Source organism: Artemia franciscana, chromosome 8 (genome assembly GCF_032884065.1).
Source record: "Artemia franciscana chromosome 8, ASM3288406v1, whole genome shotgun sequence".
NCBI lineage: Eukaryota > Metazoa > Arthropoda > Branchiopoda > Anostraca > Artemiidae > Artemia > Artemia franciscana.
In genome coordinates, this window is record NC_088870.1 from 13,279,872 (window position 1) to 13,291,940 (window position 12,069).

General features: G+C 35.2%; 2 protein-coding genes across 2 annotated transcripts in view; both read left to right on the top strand.

Annotated features, from left to right (window-relative positions):
• The window catches only part of LOC136030007 (zinc finger protein 664-like), a 96,728-nt gene that overhangs the window by 7,443 nt on the left and 77,216 nt on the right, over nucleotides 1-12,069 (top strand). The window contains exon 2 of the mRNA XM_065708623.1: nucleotides 10,347-10,460. The gene's annotated coding sequence lies outside the window, so the exon portion shown is untranslated. The remainder of the gene's footprint in view (nucleotides 1-10,346; nucleotides 10,461-12,069) is intronic.
• On the top strand, nucleotides 8,155-9,039 carry LOC136030618 (serine/threonine-protein kinase pim-2-like). The gene has a single exon (XM_065709685.1). It carries the CDS (start codon nucleotides 8,155-8,157, stop codon nucleotides 9,037-9,039), a length of 885 nt encoding a protein of 294 aa, XP_065565757.1.

Consider the following 12,069-nt stretch of genomic DNA (forward strand, 5'->3'; position numbering starts at 1 on the left):
AAAAAATAGAAAAATTGAAGTATTTTTAACTTACGAACTGTTGATCAGATCTTAATGAAATTTGATGATTGGAAGGATATCGTGTCTTAGAGCTGTTATTTTAAATCCCGACCGCATCTGGTGACATTAGGGGGGATATGGGAGGGGGAAACCTAAAATCTTGGGAAACACTTAGAGTGGAGGGATCAGGATGAAACTTGGTGGGAAAAATATGCACAAGTCCTAGATACATGATTGACATAACCGGAACGGATCCGCTCTCTTTGGAGTGGTTGGGGGGGGGGGGGGGGGTAATTCTGAAAAATTAAAATTGAGGTATTTTTAGCTTACGAACGGGTGATCTCAATGAAATTTGATATTTAGGAGGATATGGTGTCTTAGAGCTCTTATTTTAAATCCCGACTAGATCTGGTGACATTGGGGGGGGGGAGTTGGGAGGGGGAAACCTAAAACTTGGAAAAACTTAGAGTTGAGGGATCGGGATGAAACTTGGTGGGAATATTAAGCACAAGTCCTAGATACATGACTGATATAACCAGAACGGATCCGCTCTCTTTGGGGTAGTTGGGGGTGGGGGTGTAATTCTGAAAAATTAGAAAAAAATGAGGTATTTTAACTTACGAATGGGTGATCGGATCTCAATGAAATTTGATATTTAGAAGGATATCGTGTCTCAGAGGTCTTATTTTAAATCCCGACCGGATCTGGTGACATTGGGTGAGAGTTGGGAGGGGGAAACCTAAAACTTGGAAAACACTTAGAGTGGAGGGATCGGGATGAAACTTGGTGGGAAAAATGAACACAAGTCCTAGATACATGATTGACATAAACGGAATGGATCCTCTCTCTTTGGGGTAGTTGGGGGGGGGGGGGTTATTTATGAAAAATTAGAAAAAATGAGGTATTTTTTACTTACGAACGGGTGATCGGATCTCTATGAAATTTGATATTTAGAAGGATATCGTGTCTCAGAGCTTTTATTTGAAACCCGACCGGATCTGGTGACATTGGGGGGGGGGGTAGTTGGGAGGGGGAACCTAAAACTTGGAAACGCTTAGAGTGGAGGGATCGGGATGAAACTTGGTGGGAAAAATAAACACAAGTCCTAGATACATGATTGACATAACTGGAACGGATCCGCTCTCTTTGGGGTAGTTGGGGGAGGGGTTAATTCTGAAAAAATTAGAAAAAATGAGGTATTTTTAACTTACGAACGGGTGATCGGATATCAATGAAATTTGATATTTAGAAGGATATCGTGTCTCAAAGCTCCTATTTTAAGTCCTGACCGGATCTGGTGACATTGGGGGAAGTTTGGGTGGGGAACCTAAAATCATGGAAAACGCTTAGATTGGAGGGATCGGGATGAAACTTGGTGAGAAAAATAAAAGTAGAAGTCTTACATACGTGATTTACATCATTGGAACGGATCCGCTCTATTGGGGGGGGGGGGGGGTTAATTCTGAAAAATAAGAAAAAATGACGTATTTTTAACTTACGAAGGAGTGATCGAATCTTCATGAAACTTCATGTTTAGAAGGACTGACATAACTGGACCGGATCTGCTCTCTTTTGGTGGAATTGGGGGGGGGGTAATTTTGAAATTGAGGTATTTGTAACTTACGAAAGGGTGGCCAGATCTTAATGAAATTTGATATTTAGAAAGATCTTGTGTTTTAAAGCTCTAATTTTAAATTCCTACCAGATCCTTTGACATTAGGGGGAGTTGGAGGGGGAAACCGGAATTCTTGGAAAACGTGAAAATTGGGGTTTTTTTATCTTACGAATAGATGATTGGATCTTAATGAAATTTGATTTTTAGAAGGAATTCATGTCTCGGAGCTCTTATTTCAAATCCCAACCAGATCTTTTGACATTGGGGGGAGTTGGAGGGGAAATCTTGGAAAAGCACTTGGAGTGGAGGAATCGGGATGAATCTTGGTGGATAGAATAAACAAATGTCCTTGATGCGTGATTGACAGAATCGTACTGGATTCGCTCTCTTTTGGGGAGTTGGGGGGAGGGGTTCAGTGATTTGGCGAGTTTGGTGCTTCTGGAGGTGCTAGGACGATTAAAATTGGTAGGCGTGTCAGGGAGCTGCACAATTTGACTTGATAAGTCGTTTTCCCAGATTCGACCATATGGGGCTAAAGGGAGAGGAAAAATTAGGTATTTATAACTTACGACTGGGTGATCGGATCTTAATGATTTTTGATATTTAGAAGGACATCGTCACTCAGAGCTCTTATTTTAAATCCTGACCGGCATTAAGCCTCTTATTTTCCTTTTTAAATCAATCTATTGATTCATAGAATTTTGTTAAAGCTCATACCATATGATCTCTTGGCCCTTAGCTCTTCTCGCCTCGTCACAAGTGTCATATGAGCTCTTAGCTCTTGTTTTTTTTTGGGGGGGGGGTGCGTTCTTGATTTCAGGGGGTGAATTTGTATTATGTGCCAAAAATGTCAATGCCATCTCAATTCCTTCCTTGTCTGTATATCTGTGAAGTTTCATCAAAATATAGCTGTTTTAAAGTTGCCATTAGTTAAAAAATATAGAAAGTTTGTAAAAATCCCTAATTCTCCACACGAATTTAAACGATAAATCCCCCAAATGCAACCATTGTCAGGCACCAATATCTATAGTAAGCGATACCATTTCACCCTTTGTGATCAAAAATGCGTACACTAGTGGTACATCAGAACGTTTTCCTGTCTGAAGAATCTTTAAGGTCATTTATTTAAGTAAAATTTCAATAACATGGAATTAGAGTTAGGACAATTTTACATGGACAGAAATAGTTATATCAAATAGGCAAGGAAACTATATCCTTTATCTTGCTTTGCTAAGAATTCAAACAAATAAAAATATAAAAATGAATCCTATACAATATTCCATACCATATATTTAACTCGCATTTGGGAATATAGGTAAAATGTCCCGGGATCTTTCTTTTGTTCATTCTTTTTATTTGTCTTGCTTACACTTTAGTTACTCACGTTTAAGTGCAGGGAGAATTTCCTGTGGAGGAATTATCCTTAAGGGGAAATTAGAAGACATCGTTTGTAATTATGATGCGTGACCGATTAGAGAAATAAATTTATTGTTCTGGGTAAAGTTATAATTCCTATGAAAACTTGTAAAAATAGCAAGTCAGGTATGTGTCTAGATTTATATTCATGTCCATTGCCGTATTCTCAATGACAATGTGCCTTACCATTATATATTAATTCTTATTTCTTTAGATCCATAGATGAAATTGAAGTGACCAAGATTGTTTGAGTTTTACAATACTTTTCATTGTGGGTTTTATTCTTGCAAGGGTTATTAAGGCCGTGATTAAGTGAACTTTAAAACATCGAGCTTCAAAATTGAAGTTCGGGTAGCCTTCTGTCTCTCGATTCTCTAGAGACTGTCGATTGTCAAAAACCATTGAAATATCACTTATTCATTGACGGAAATAGCAGGCTAATTATACCAGCTTGTCAACCTGGTTTCTAGGGCGATCTGAAACGATTCTTTCTGGCAAAAAACTTGTAAAAACTTCAGGTAGCTGAAAATACTCTATGGGACTGTTGGAAAACAGGAAAATACATCGAAAAATGGTTGCAATCATCTTACAGGTTATTATCTTCTGCTCATGATAGTATCGATTTTGTTCTCAAAGCAATATCCTTCATAGAGTAAACTTATGAAAAAGAGCTAGACATTTTTAAAATTTCTAAGAAATTAGAGGAAATAGAGCAAAATCCTAGCAAACATTTTGTAGCATCTTCAAGAAGCTACGGCCTGATATTAAAAGCGGTATCTTCCACCAATGAATACTTGAGTACTTTTTAAACATAAATTTTCAATTTTAACATGGGATTTTCGAGTTCCATCAGTTCACTTATTCACGGCCTTAAGCACATCTTTAATTTTTCTATTTTAATAAAGTAAATTAACATAAACAATTTTTTTGTCAAGTAGGCTAGATATTCTCTTGAAAAATATAACCAAGCATTGTGAAACCAAAAATGCTAATAGCTTTGAACTGCACCTGTGCCTGGACCCAGCTTCTTTGGCCCTGTTTCCCTCCTCACCGTGGAATCTTGCCATTTTGCCTTTTTCACTTTCATTATGTCCATTTTCCAATTGGTTTATCAATTTTTCTTTTCTTTGTTGAAATAACTTGTAAATGCGAATACTTGAAATAACATATACATTTCTTGAATTTAGCTTCTTAAGACGGATATGCTAGGTAAAATTTGATTCATTAATCTAGTTGTATAACAATTTTATCCATTTCCTCTGAAGCGAAAGAAAAAATTACATTCAATGTGCTTAGCCCACTAGAAAAATAAAAAATAAATTGAAACCTATCAATCTCTATTTCTATAAGCAATGATATCCTACTATAGCCGCTGCTAACCATATGAAGAAATACAACCAAAAGATTCCAAAATATGCCTGGCACCAACTCCTTCTGCACTTGGTGCAGTTCCATAGCGTCATAGCAATCGTGTGCTTTCTTTTTTTTGTAGAGCTCCTTCATTTTCTCTTTGTATGAAGACGGGTTTTCAACAAATAGTAATTAAGCACAAAGTTTAACATAAGTATCAAATTTTACTACAGTGTCCATCCTTATCTATTCTTTAGCTTGTGCTGGTTCCTTTCTTAGGTCTCCTGGAACAATTTCCACGATATTACAGACATCGTAATCCATTTTACCCAACACCAGGGTGCGAGATATTGGCCCATGAACCGTGTTGAGAGGACATGGTAATAAGAAAAAAATTGGGGGCTCCTTGAAGAAGAGCAAAGGCACAGTGTGGAGCTAATTAGACAGGGGGGGGGGTCTGGAGAGTTACAACTATAAACACTCATTGCTTGGTAACCGTTAATTTACTTTTAAAGTAGAGATGCACTTATGTCTGTACCTTAGTTGAAGAGGGATTGTTTTGCGTTCGAATGCATTTTGGAAGACGAGGAGGGCTTCCGAGCAGCCTGAACGGGGATTCCTTCAAGTGATTATTGGTTTTAATAATCATGAAATTGCCATTCACTTAATTTCCTAAATCAGAAATCTGAGGGGAATAAACTTACTACCTGGTTTTCCAAACGCGGACGCAAATAGTTTTCGCACAGTCACATGCTCCTTCCTTATTTGACACAGAGCATTCGCATCACCCGTAATGTTCACACTTGAGCTTTGTTTTTCATCGGCTTTTGTTTCTGTATGTGGTCTACATAAAACTTTCTCCAATTGTAAGTCTTTTAGGGTGTTCACTCGTTAAGAACGGACTGAATCAGGTACGGAAGATCCAGGTTCAGGCACAACTACCGAAGGTCTGGGTTTTATGGGCTCAATAGTTCTCAAAAGAGTTTTAGTGTCTAATGGCTCTGGAGTAAATTGCAATGGAATCTCTCCACAACCTTCAAGGTCCTTACAATGGTCCTATTTCAGATAAGGACTCGCTAACAGATTCCACGTTAAAGTTTGTACCAGTTGAGCATCCCAAAGACTTATTATTTTTAGTGATTCGAACCTAAAATTAGAAAAAAACGATGGAAATTGAGAACTGGAAGGAGCTATAAAATGAACGACACAAATCAAATTAAAATGCCCCCCCCCCCAGAAAAAAATTGATCAGCATCTCCCAAACAACGAAGACGTTTGCTATGCATATTAACAAATGTCTAGATAAAAATAGCCATTGGTGAACGAGCAAAAAGTGAAGATAATCATTTCAGCCGTATTTTGATTATCAGCAGCTTTCCCACAGTCAAAATTAAATACTACCTGGTTCTTGCCGTTTCCAGTTCCCGGAACTTTGAAACACCAACTCTGAAAAAATTACGATAGCTTGTTAGTTTACAAAAACATTTTAGGTAGAATTAAATTGTCAATTGTAATTATGTGGCTAAGACGATCAATTTCAAAAATACTCTAATGATTTAGTTTTGACATCCCAAACATTAAAATTAAAACAGAATTTTGATTTGAGCTGCCGCTTGACGTAAAGTATCTACCTCTATAGTTGTTAAGTGTCCATAAATCTCGGCCAATCATTAACCATCAAATCTAAAAATAGTCAAGGAAAGCCAAATAGCGTTTATCTGATTGCCCTTTTTCAGAAACATTTTAAAAACATTTCAGATTTCTCAATAGTTTACACCTTTTCTTACAAGCACATACGGTGAAGTCTCCAGGCCAAAATGTGGTTAAAATATGGGTTCGTATTACAAATTGCATATGGTACTTTGTTCTGACAGAGGTCAGAGGTGGACAGCTGATCATTTTTTTCATTTAGTGTGTTTATATTATTCCTTCTTCTTTCTTTGCTTTTTCTTGCATTTCTGGCTATGTAGCCTCGAGGAATTCAGAGCAGGCCACAGATGAATTTGTCTATTGTTTAAATTTATCGTTGAATTGTGGTGTGTTGAATAAACTCATCCTATACTATATGCCTAGCTATGTGCATGCATGTCTCATTACACAGATACACTTAATAAGTTCCGGTCATCACCAGAGACTACACCTTAGGTTTTTTTTATTCTGCGTAGCTTTCTTTTTAGTTTACGCATAATGTAAATAGTAAAAAACAAATATTCATGATATTTAACCATAATCAAGGACGCTCAGAGAACACGGGTACATCCCCGATTTTTGTTTGGGAGGGGACCACATTTTTGTTGTTGTTATAAAACACATAAAAATGTTGCATTTGTGTTATGATTTTTACAGGTCTGACAAAATATTGGGGGGAGGGAATTAAACCCCTCCCTGCCTTTAGATACGGCATTGCAGAGGAATAAAAAATAAATATTGATACCGAAAGATTGGGGCCATCTGAAACAGATACTAAAAAGAAAAAAAAATCCTGAAAACCACTTTCAAACAATCATGAATACTTAGTTATCTGGCTGCTATAATCGCCTTATTTCACTCTACTCTGTTATTCACCGCTTTGGCAGCGTTCCCTCTTGCGTTAAAGTAGCGGTTGGCAAATGTAAAATATAATAAGGATAGATAAAGTGGGCTATTCATTTACCTACCACGTGATTTAGGGGAAGGAAAGGGAAACAATGCGTTTTTAGGATTGATATTCGTAAGTATTTATGAGGTAGCATTAAGGCAATTTGCAGAATTTAAGAAGATGGAAAAATATTTCTTTTCAAATATTTTCTAATTCCTTCAAAAAGAGTAAATTAAAACTAATCGGAGTCGAAGTCATATGGCAGCATAGCTTACGACTGTAAAACCTGGCCGGATAATACCTACGGAGGGATGACACCAGCGTCAAATTTAACCTAGTAAAAAATAAACGCGTAGTAACCGAAAAACGTCTTAAAAACACTACCGATTGAGAATGAGCCATTATTTAAAACTGACACAGGAATGGTAAGTGTTATTTCTATTAATCTGAACGGCAATAGTTCATTTCGAAATAAAAAGCTACGCCATAGAAATCATCACAGCCAAAACCCTATATAGGAGAATTACAGTCCCCCATCTTAAGCAACAAGGAACATTACTTTTTCACATGGAAACCAGTAATTTGCCTCTTTTTTTCCGTGCAATTGGGTCACTGAAGTATCATAGAGATATTTAAGGGTTTATTGAAAGAAAATCGCTATACTTACTGCCTATTGCAAGTAACAAAAGATGAGGATGAAATAACCGCAATTTTCAATATGGTATGGCTTATTTGTCAGAAAAAGCAAGTTTTCATTTAATAAAAATAACATACACAATGATAAAACACACGTATCTTTTCACAAGACACGTATCTATTGAAAAGCTGCGTATCAATAATATGACGTCACTACCTAATTGCCTTAAAGATCGTTAATTAATTTTAAAATGGTGTTACATGTGGTGGACTGTAACCATAGATGACGTCATACTGAAACTTAAAAAAATGTTATTTGGAATGACCCGTGATATAAAGACAATGTGACGTCATTTTTCATGACGTCCTCCACTCATATAAAAGGATGCATAAAATCAAATCACCTGCATAGTGAATCTGGCTTTTAGTGAAAACACTTGTGAGATCATTTAAGTTAAAGAACAGCTTGGATATTAGTGAAAAGATCTTTGATATGAATATTTTACAGCAACATATATATTCATTGGATTCCTATAGTGTTCACCATAATTACAGAGTAATGGAACAAAGAAAAGCTAAGAGAAAAGTTTTATTTCATATACCTAAGAGTATAAGAGCTGCTAATCAGGCTTTAACTGTGTGCGACGTTCCAGCAACAGACTTGGTGAAATTTCACAAAAAATACTATTTAACTGACCGAAAACTTGGTAAGGGATCCTACGGAGAAGTTTTCATGGGATTTCAAAGAGAGAACTTGAAACCTGTAGCTATAAAAACAATCAGCTTAGACCAAGTTGAGATGCTCCAACTAGATAACGGTAAAACTTTGCCCAAAGAAGTTTTCTTTTTGAATAAAGTAAAAGATATCGACGGATGTATAAGGCTAACTGACTACTATATAGTGAAACAAGAATGCTGGATTGTAACGGAGTACCACCAGAATTCTGTCACACTGGGAGAATATATTTTCAATAATCAAACATTGAAGGAAAACAAGGTTCTCCATCTTTTTCGGCAAATAGTATCAACAGTGTCAAAATTGGAAACAGCTGGTATTGCTCATAGAGATTTGAAATGTGACAATCTGCTTGTTGATGAAAATGAGAATGTCATACTTATCGATTTTGGTTTAGCTGAATCATTAGAAAAGTCGAATGAAGATTTGGATTGGGCCCCTGTGAATCCTCCTCCTGAAAAAGACCTTAAAAATTTCCTTATTGGTCCGGTGACTACCTGGTCTTTGGGGATAATTTTGGCGTCACTCCTTATTGGAGTATTCTACGAACGTGAAAATCCTAAAGAACTCATCGTCAAGAAAATGAACGATAAAAACATATCTTTTTTGGCTCAGAATTTGGTATTCCAGTGTTTGAATTCGAATAGAGACTATCGACCAAGTCCAAAGAACATTATCAAGCATCCATGGTTCGTCAGAAGGGTATGAATATGTTTAAGGCGACAGCAAGACATCTGGTTTCAAGTTATTTTTTTTTCTGGAAATTGTACTCTTGAGCTTAGGCCGATATTAAATTTTATGTGGTTTTTACTTAAATTTTTTTTCTCAATCTTCATGTTTATTTCAATAAATATTTCTTATTTTTTTTAAATCTTTGAATTTTTACGATAGTAAGCTTTTCTTCACCTTGACTAAACCGGAAATTTTAAGTTAAGAATTTGCTTTAAAAAAATAAGAAGAAGAAAAAAAGAACTAGATGCATAGGAACTCAACATCAGGTTATATATTGAATACAAACGAGCTTCAAGTTCGTAATCTTACTAAGCTAAAATAGATCAGGACAATATTTAGTTTATTTTTGACAATCATAGTGGCAAGGCTTACGGCAGAAAATTTTTTTTGTCAAAACCCCTTTTTCCTTGCTTAATTTATCGTAAATGGAAAAGTAGTATGGTTAAAGAAATCATTTGTGTGAAATCTTAGATTCCACTACTAAATCTTAGATTCGACTTTAAGCTGCAATGGCAGTTTGAAGAAAAAAGATGAAAAAATAACGGTAAAAAAAAAAAAAATCAACAACCAGAGTAGTTATTCCAATATTGTTCTTCAGAGTCACAGAGTGACTAGGACAGTTTCAACTACAAACTAAAAGCAAATAGAAGTAACAAATAATAGCATTCATGGCGAGTTGATGCCTCCTTGGAACATTTAAATTTTACTGTTCAAAATTGTACATGTATTCACCCTAAGAAAGCGTAAACGCCATTAATATGGTATGTATTTTTGGGTCGTCCTTTTCGGCTTTTTATACTAATGAAAAGTTACTAATGCAACTGAATCCTTGTACATCTGACCCCAGTAAAACTGAATCCCTATATAACTGAGCCCCCTGCAACAGTACCCATTTTACACTGCTTGCTGGAGTTAAGAAAGTAAAACCATAGTTGCAAAATTTTTGCTTTCTTACCCAGTTCAACGCCTTTACGGTGTATCCATGCAGTGCTAGTGTAGAACAAATAAGAAGTACTAAAACTAGCGGAAGCTGGAACATTCAAATAAGTGGTTATAAAATTCGAAACAAGAGTTTTAACTAGTGAGACTTTAAAGGTAAACTGTTAAATACGTCCCATATTTACACTCCAGAACAGAACAGAATCAGAGTTTCAGCTTATGTGGTGGCAGAAAATAAGTCAGCATTACTTTGGTTAATATTGAGTACTAGATATAGATACCACTCTCTTGTTAACAGCTTCAATGTGAAAATGCTCTTTTAAACATATTTGTATTTTCTGTAGCTGATGAAGACACGTTCACAGACTGGTTGAGGAAGGCTTATTCACGCCTACGGTCCAAGCAAATTACTTAAAATAAACCTCGAAGAGGAAATTCAAAATTCCCAAACGGCTCGGGTGAGTTTAAATTTCACAACCTTTGATAGTCTTACATTTGTCACATCTCAGTTATTGAATAAGGTTTACCCCCAATTCCCTACACTTTCTCTAGTAAGTTAACGGTTCTTGATGCTCAAATAGTTGGAATAAGTACTTGACAAATATTTTCGTATATATTGAGGAATACTTAATTTTTCTTTTATTATTCTCTTTCTTCTCTAATTTTTACTTTCTGTTTCGTTTTGGCTTATTTTCTCTCTTTAGGTAATATTATACTCATTATTATTCTTTCTTTCTTAGTAAGATAATTTTGCTAGCTTGGTCAGATTTTTTGGCAAGCATTTGAAGTTTTTCCAATCCAATATTACTGTATTTTATATTACTTACACATTACAGTAAATGTATTATATTATATATTACAGTATTATATAGTATTATTATATTACAGTATTATATTACAGTAAATGTAGATTACTGTAATATTACTGTGATTTTATATTAAGCCCTTGTAATACTTTTAAATGTACTTGAATATTACGCCATTTACATAATGATTTTTCTTTCAAAATTAAGGCTCCAAAGTATAAACACTCAGAGGATGCACGACTTACACGTGAACCACCAAAACATTACCTTGCTCCACCTGTGGGGCTTTTTATCGCATATAAAAATATACGGTTCTAAACTCAAGGATGATTTTGTTGCTTCCCAAATGATGTTTAATACTGATCATCTTTTTCAGGTTTTAATTGAGTTCAAGAAGCAACTTCAAAAGTATAGTATTATTAAAAAATAAAAAGGGAGAGACCATATTTAAACAAAATCAAAATTTTGTTTCTATATCGAACAAAATCTCATACTCAATCTGGTCGAGCATAAGAAAAAATCATTTTGTATTTATAAAATCTTTTTATGTCAACAAAAATGCCAAATATTCAAGAAGCGTACAGGGAAAGACAATAAAAAGTAAAAAATATTTTAAAAGAGAAAACAGGAGACTTTAGCATTCAATTTAGAACATTTTTTACAACAATTTTTTAGAACATTCAATTTAGCTTTATACTTTACTGAAAACGGCTTACTTTTCAAGCCGTGTGTTTTTAATTGCAATGTCCAATTGGGTTGCAAATCACTATTCATCTGATTCAAAAATAGAAAAAAAATCTTAACGCTTTTGAGACCCTATGGTACGATTTGAGTTATTTATTAACACGTGTTTTCCACTTTCAGGCCAGGGAAATCTCTAAGAAGCCAACCCTTTATTATAGAGTTGAATTATGAAATAGTCGCAGAACTTAAGATAAAATAACTTCGGAGCTGAAGACCGCCAAGAAAAGATTCTCTTTTCTTTTCGTAAAACTATTTTTTAAAAATGTGCATAGATCTTTAATTCTTTTTTTTTTTAAATAGATTTCCTTCTCACGACATTTTTTAAGAAATGAGCCTAGAAAATGACTAAAAAACACAGGATACTGATACACCGATATGCTTGATACCATATATGCGAAGCCAATGCACCGGATACCACGTGCAGCCCTTCCCCAGGGATTATGGGAGGTCTTTAAATCTTTTTAGCTACTTAAAAAAGACATTATTAAATTCAATTTCTGTTCAAAGAGACACATCA

Coding starts and splice junctions, on each gene's coding strand:
- LOC136030618 (XM_065709685.1), top strand. CDS start 8,155: ATGGAACAAAGAAAAGCTAAGAGAAAAGTTTTATTTCATATACCTAAG.